Raw genomic sequence first — 7467 nt, forward strand, 5'->3', positions numbered from 1 at the left:
ATTTTAAAAAGTGAGTTTTTAAAAAGAAATGCAAAAAAAAAAAAAAAAATAATTTTTTTAAAGTGTAATACAGAACTGCTGCATACAGATTAATGAATTTCACAACTTTTATTTCTATGATGCTATATTATAGCCACAATCACAAGTCGACAGCCCTAACACTCAGCTGAAGGTAAAGTTGAGTGGAAGGAAAAACTCAGAATCGGTAATTAACTAACTTCTAAAGTGCATAATTTGTTAAATCTAGTCATTATATGTCAAAAGGCATTTATTTAATTTAATTATTTCATAACTATTTTTTGACACTTTTCTTTAAACATCAAAGTCAGTGGGCGGGGCTAAAACTGCTACAGACAAACCGATTGGGCTGATTTTTAACAAAGTAATAAATATATTCAGTAAATAAAAACATAAACTATATTTTGTGGTGAAAACATGCACTAATATTTATTTCTTAATACTAATACATACTGAAGAAAAATGATGGAAACTTAAAAACAAATTAATTTATTAATATAGTATTTATGTTTGTAGGTGAGAGGAAGTGTGTGTGTGTGTGTGTGTATGTGTGTGTGTGTGTGAGATCCAGTCCAGTGAACAGCTGAGCTGCTCAGTCTGCTGCACATGAATCAGCACTAAGTGGCCTTTCCCCGCGCTACAGCAGATTACTGCTGCTCATCAAATATTGATGGCAAAGCCGTAATTAAACGCAGTCCGACCAAAGAGCGCGACGCAAAAATGATTCGGACCGAACCGGGTTATTTCCTCAATCATGGCGGCTTCACGGACATTAAACCAAAACAAGGAAGTAAACAAACAAAAACACAAATATTTCTGGGAACCATTCAAAGGGACTTTCACTGTCACACATTAACTGTTGTTTTAAAACACCGATGTATGCAAAAGCTTTGAGCCAGAAAAGCTGGAATACAAGCAGAAATGAAGATTTAAAGGAGCGCAGGGTTTCGGCAGGTTTGCAGTTTTCTGGAAGTTTGTTCTAAATTAAAGGAGCAGAAAGGAATGCCGTCTTTTAGGACATTTTTAGTCAAGATTTATCAACACTTATATAAAGTATCTGTTCTTCCTTCTATATCACAATTAGGCACTAATGTGCAGCATTTTTCATTTTCATATAAAAACTGATGTATTATTAGTTTTTGTTGGTTTGAAGCAGAAAATCACTACAAAACACGTCAAGGTTTGTGGTTTGAACAGGAAAATGTAGAAAGAAAATTATAAACTATTTTCTTTTGTTTTTTAAAATAAAATGTTTTTAGTAAAGTTTCAACGGGATAAATTCACTCATTTTAAAAGTAAATATAAATAATCACTTTCACATAAAAGCACATGTGAAATAAAAAGAATGAGGAGAATAGACTTTAAAAAGAATAAAAGAAATAAAATAATTTGTAAACATGATCAAAAGCTGTTTGGGTGAGCGGCGCCTCCTTGTGGCCAGCTACTGTCTGTACACCATTCCATCAACTGTTTTTCTTTTTAAATGTTTGTTTTATTTACACATTTTATACAAATAACCAATGTGTACTGCAGCAAAAAACCAGAGGAACATAAATATAAACATGGATTTTCCTTAAAAATTCAACATATATATATATTATCTTACACAGAATTTTACATCAAGTTTTAAATTAAAGGATCCCATAAATACATGCAGAACATTTACAGAGAAACGTCGGGCTGGGCGAGGCGCACGGCGTGTAGGAACCGGAGAGTTTGGTGATTTATGAACCGACTTCCTGTGGAGAAAATAAAGTTCCTGTTGATTAACTTTTCTTATTCCTTACAGATTTAAAGAGACAGTGTCGTGCACGAGTCTTGAATTGTTCACATTTCTTTAAATTTAACTTTAAAATGAGCCAAACACTGTTCAAAATGCTCTAATTTGTCATATTTCTGAGTTATTTCCTGCATTATGTATGTTTTTAATATTTTAGATTTCTATTTTGTTTTTAAAAATGTTAACTCAAACTTTATCAACCAGATTTCAACAGTTGGTGCTCTGCTTAAAGCTTTGACAGTTTTTTGTCTATTTTTTGAAGCTGTGACGTTCTGATGTGCAGATTTAAAAAAATCAGTTAGTTTAACATTTCAATAAGACATAAACGCAGATAAAAGAAGTCAATATCAGTGAACTGAACACAGATGTTTGGCTGCATGGAAGAGAAATGTAAAGAAATGAGGAATGACTCAAGACTTTTGCACGGTTGAGTCGGAGAATCTGTTCTCGAACACAACAACCTGATTGATCGTTTTCTTCTTCTCTGACCCCAAACATGAAGAACTCCTTCACAAAATGTCCAAAAATAAAATTTTTTACATCAATTATATCCATAAATCCCTATGCCGGCGCAGTGGAGCCAACGCAGAAAAAAATAAAGGATAAAGAGCAGGAAGCTCAGAGAAAAACTCACTTTGTACAACATTTCTCAGATTAATCTCATAATTTTATTTTTTTTTCAGATTAATCTCTATTTCTGAGTTCTTTCTCAAATTTTCAGATTTTTGAGTTTCTTTCTGAAAATCTGAATTATTATATTTTTATTTACATTATTTTTACTTTACAAAATCAGAAATTTCTGGAAATTCTTTTGACAATTGTAGATTTTTTGATATTTTTTTAAACTTTTCAAATTCAGAAATTGTTTTTTTTTTCTAGATTAATAAGTTTTTTCTCATTCATTTTCAACAGAAATTTGAGTTTTCTCAAATAAAATTCTGAAATTAACCTCAGAATTTGAGTTTTTTTTCTCTGTAATTTTCAACTTTTCAAACTCAGATTAATCTCAGAATATCAGATTTTTTGTTTTTCTCTGAAACATCCTCCTTCTCTTTCGTCCTTCCCTCCGTCGGCGCGGTTAATCTCTTGCGGCGCTGCTTTGCCCTCAGTTGACCCGGCAGGCCCGGATCATCAGCAGCTGCAGCAGGATGAAGAGCGGCGAGACGATGAGGCCGAACCACAGGTCTCGGGCCCGGTCCTGCTCGGCCAGCTTCTGGCACAGCAGAACCTCGCAGACCAGCTTCAGGCTCAGCACCGTCAGCACCCAGAGCAGCCGCAGCACCGCCAGCCGCTTCTCGTTCTCCTGGTACAGCCGGATCGACACGATGGCCGTGAAGTAGGTGCTGAGGCCGTCGGCGGCGAACGGCGGCACGAACACCAGCCACCAGCTGAGCCGGTCGTTCAGCAGGTCCACCCGCAGAGCCACCAGCATGCTGAAGAGCAGCAGCGCCAGCAGGTGGAGGAAGAGTTCAAAGGTGGCGAAGCCCAGCCACTGGACCAGCTCCCTCAGAGAAAACAACATGGCTGACGGACGGACAGAGAACTCCGGGTCAGGGGGTCAGGAGCTCCAGGATGAAGATATGAAAACTGAAGGCTTCTGGTGCTGCAGAAATCTCCCACCTGATTGGCTACATCTTCTCACCCAGCCTGAGGGGAAAGGAGAGCGAGTCCTTAAAGCGACAGTGCATAAATTTTATTAAAAAATTTATTTATTTTTTACATATTTGTTATAATATTGTGACAGTTTGTTATGAGATAGATAATCTGAGCTACTATGTCCATCTGAAGAAAAAACAACCAATCAGAACCACGAGGTGGGTCTCCATGCTGTCAATCAACCATGTGAATTCGCTGCTAAATGAACTAACAACATATAGTTAAAGCAAAACCATTTATCTGCTATTATTAGTGACTATTCTAACTAGCTTCAGCATTCACGACAAGCTACACTATAAGGAAGAAGCTGCAGTGTGAGAGGCATTACACAGAGGATGATTGACAGCCTTAAGACCCGCCTCCTGGCTCTGATTGGTTGTTTGTAGTTTGCACTAGGAGGAAGCAGAAAAGCTTGATTCCCCCCCCCCACCAGATTATCTGTCTTGACATAGCGAAAGATTCAACAAATATGTAAAAAACACGCACATATTTTACCAAAGTTACATACTGGATGTTCATAACCCGTCTCACCGGGTTAGAAAAGCATCATCAGCAGATACAAAACCTGTTCTGTTTCTAACCAGACAGGCCAATAAAGACAGCAACTTTTTCCTCCGTCAGTTCACTTCTTCCGGCCGATATCAGATATCATGTTCCATATAATACAGTTTATCTCCAATTAGCTACGACACAGAATCACATTTACGTTTCAACCACCTAACAGCTCGAGGATTCAGAAAAAACAGCCGAATGCTACAGAATGCTAACACCAGTCATGATGAAGGACTTTATAACACAAACACAACACGCAAACACGCGTATTCTCAAATATATTCATGGTTATATAGAGTTAATTTACCTCAGAAACTAAGAGCGGCTCTTCTTCTCCATGGAATTACAGATGAAACTGGCAGAATACAACGGTGCTAACAAGCTGCTATCATGGTAGCTTCTGCTGCTTCAGCGCTTCTTCGGCTCTAAACGGCGCCGTTCATCACAGAACTGCTGCCACCTACCGGGGCTTCAGGGTAACGCAAGAATCTGTCCACGAAACGGTTATCGATCTTCTACTGCTATTTTTTTATTAATTTGTTTGTTTATTTATTTATTCTAAAAATTTCTGTTTGGATTTAGTTTTATTTGTGCTGACTTTATTTTTTATATTTTACCCAACTGTCTGATGATTACAAGGTGGTAAAAACACTTCAACTTACATATTTAATATTATTTTTATATGTATTTTATTTAATTTTTCTACTTATTTTATTTAGATGTTTATGAATTATTTTTTATATCTTTTCATATTACACACGTATATTTTCTTTCCTGCTTGCTATTTTTTTCGATTTAAATCATATTTCAAATTTGAACTAAAGTTAGTATCATATATTTAAGTCATTTGCCTTATTTTGCAGAATTAGTAGAAACTAAAATTTAATATAAAAATAGTACTTTAGCACATTTTAAAGGAATTAGTTTTTTATATTAAGAGTCTCTTTCAGCTGTTCAAATTTCTTCAGTGTCTGATTGATTCATTGTGATTCACTGATGCAAAAGCCCCTGTCAGTAATACAAATGTTTTGCACATTTTTGATGAAAATACCATCAGATTTTATGATGTTACAACCACAAACTTGAGGTTTTAATAATCCAAAATATGAAAAAGTTCAGTCACTGGTTGATTTGATATCACAAGAGAGTAAAATTAAAAGAAATTACCTTATTTAGTATTAAGACTCTAATGGAGACACACGTTTAAATATAAAACTGTTTCACCAAAAACAAACTATGATTCAATCATGAGTCACAGTTAAAGTGAAATTCATCATATTTTAAGAGAAAGTTTTGGATGTGTATAATACAATAATATTTCTCAAATATACATATTTCACATTTATACCAAATTAAACGTATAAATATTTTTTTATTAGTTTAATTTTACTTAAGGTGTTTAAAAACAAAGTTTTTAATTTTCTTTGTATTTTTCTGACAGTTTTTTCCCCTGAAAAAAATGAACCAGTTCCATTTTTAATTGTTTTATATTTTTCTTCACCATTTCATCAAACTGTGTTAAAAATAAATAATCTCCAGTCACTTGAGGATACTGTATTAGTGATTAATATTTCTGCTCCAGAAATCAGATATTCCATTTTTAGTTCAATACATTTACTTTTTAATTGGTCACCAAATGATTTATAGAATAAATGTCGGCCAGTAAACGGGTCAAAATCCTTTAAAAAATAAAAATAGTTTTACATCCAGTAACAGTTCATTACAAAAAACACAAATTAAACACAACAATTTAATTCACATAAAAATTAATTAACTTTGTAACAAACATTTCAAACAGATCCTCATAAAATCAGAATGTTCAGTAGATTGATTTGATTTTATGAACTTTTTAAAGTTTTATTTTAAAAACTTAATAAAATATAAATGTTCAATCTCCCAAATGTAAGTACAATAATGACAATAGAATAATTCAGTTTAATTTAATTATTTTAAGCAGAACCAAGTATGATAAATAATGTAATCATTCACAAGTTCCCCAAATAGGTGCCGATAGAAACAGAAAATAATCAGTGATTGAGAAAAACTGATCAACATTTCAATGAAATCTGATGAATGAAAGGAAAAATTTATAGAAACAACATTTTGATATTCAGTGTGAAGCTTTGACTGGAAACAGATAAAATAACATGAGGATCCTGGAATAATCCTGGAATAATCCTGGAATAATCCCAACTTCCATATTTAAAGGACTGGAAGAAGAAAAAGTTTCCAAGGATTCAATCAGAATTGTTTCACCAAGAAATAGATTGTAGAGACTGAACTATCTGTTCAACAGTGAGAGAGTTTCTCTGACAGGAAGAAAATCTTTAAACTCTTTAGACTCAAATCAGCACAGAAACACTGAAGAACCAGAACTGAACAACCAGAACCTAAATCCAGGAATCAGAGGTTCAGTGAATGTGGTGTTGAAGGTGTGGAGGAGGATCAGTGAGTCAGAGGAAACTCTGTAGAAGGACAGAATGCCAGCAGGACAGTCCACATACACTGATACTCTGTTAGAGACAGAGGAGGAGAGACGAATTTCTCTTTTATTGTACCAAACAGAGTAACCATCATCAGAGCAGCTCAAACTCCAGGAATGATCATTCCATCCAAACACACAATCTGCATTGTCTCCTTTCCTCCTGATTCTTCTGTAACTCACTGATATATAAACATATCCTCTCCACTCGACCTCCCAGTAACAGCGACCAGTCAGACCAGTTCTACACAGCAGCTGATGATGATGATCAAATCTGTCTGGATGATCAGGATATGACTGAAGCTCATCCACCCATGTCACCTTCCTGTTGTCTTCAGACAGTTTGAGTTTTCTGCTCACTGTGTTTGTGTCGATGGTGAGTTGACAGGAATCTGATGGAGAGAACAAACACAATCCAGCTGCAGTTATTGATCATTTATTGACACTTTGATGATGACTCCTGAATGAGTGATGTGACAGTTTGAAGATGGTTGAATGTGAGCTGCTTTGTTGTCATGAATCAGATGAAAAACACACTTACATTTCCTCAGACCTGGTGTCAGGAATTGGACTCCAGCAGGCTCCACCCTGAAAGGAGGAGGGGGGTCAGACCATCAGTCTCTTTCAGCAGCAAACATGGACATTACATGTCTCTCAGACACACATTGTCCTCCACTGAGACAGGAACAGTCCAACATTTGGATCGCAAACTGCAGTGGATGAAGGAAGGACAGTTGGTGCTGATATCAGGGAGGCAAAGGCACCAGAATCACTGATTACTTTAAAACTAATCAACAAATCAAAAAGCTCAAAGCGACTTGGATGTAACTTGTAACGCAACACTTTATAGAAATGTAGTGAAGTAGAAAGTACAGATACTGTAAAATGTAGTGGAGTAAAAGTTCCCACGATTAAATCTACTTACGTACAGAAACATGAAAAATGTACTTAAGTTCAGTAACAAAGTTCTTGTCCCAAC

At 35.4% G+C, this 7467-nt stretch overlaps 1 protein-coding gene and 1 long non-coding RNA gene across 3 annotated transcripts; both read right to left on the reverse strand.

The window, feature by feature from the left end:
• Window positions 1-1488: 1488 nt before the first annotated feature.
• Window positions 1489-4474, reverse strand: tmem203 (transmembrane protein 203). Of its 2 annotated transcripts, none has more exons than XM_044144840.1 (2): window positions 4314-4474; window positions 1489-3445 (listed from the first exon to the last, which is right to left on the reverse strand). In XM_044144840.1, exon 2 carries the CDS (start codon window positions 3318-3320, stop codon window positions 2904-2906), a length of 417 nt encoding a protein of 138 aa, XP_044000775.1. In that variant the 5' UTR covers window positions 3321-3445; window positions 4314-4474; the 3' UTR covers window positions 1489-2903. The 2 variants fall into 2 exon arrangements, with proteins under 2 accessions (XP_044000775.1, XP_044000776.1); XM_044144841.1 differs by having other exon boundaries at window positions 1489-3468.
• A 1129-nt stretch (window positions 4475-5603) lies between these two features.
• LOC122847127 lies at window positions 5604-7455 on the reverse strand. The gene is made up of 2 exons (XR_006373340.1): window positions 7030-7455; window positions 5604-6880 (listed from the first exon to the last, which is right to left on the reverse strand). It is a non-coding gene; the product is annotated as an uncharacterized LOC122847127 (long non-coding RNA).
• Between the last annotated feature and the right edge of the window lie 12 nt (window positions 7456-7467).

Source organism: Gambusia affinis, linkage group LG17 (genome assembly GCF_019740435.1).
Source record: "Gambusia affinis linkage group LG17, SWU_Gaff_1.0, whole genome shotgun sequence".
Lineage (NCBI taxonomy): Eukaryota > Metazoa > Chordata > Actinopteri > Cyprinodontiformes > Poeciliidae > Gambusia > Gambusia affinis.

Excerpts from the sequence above, each read along its gene's own strand:
- tmem203 (XM_044144840.1), bottom strand. The coding sequence starts at position 3,320 with ATGTTGTTTTCTCTGAGGGAGCTGGTCCAGTGGCTGGGCTTCGCCACC.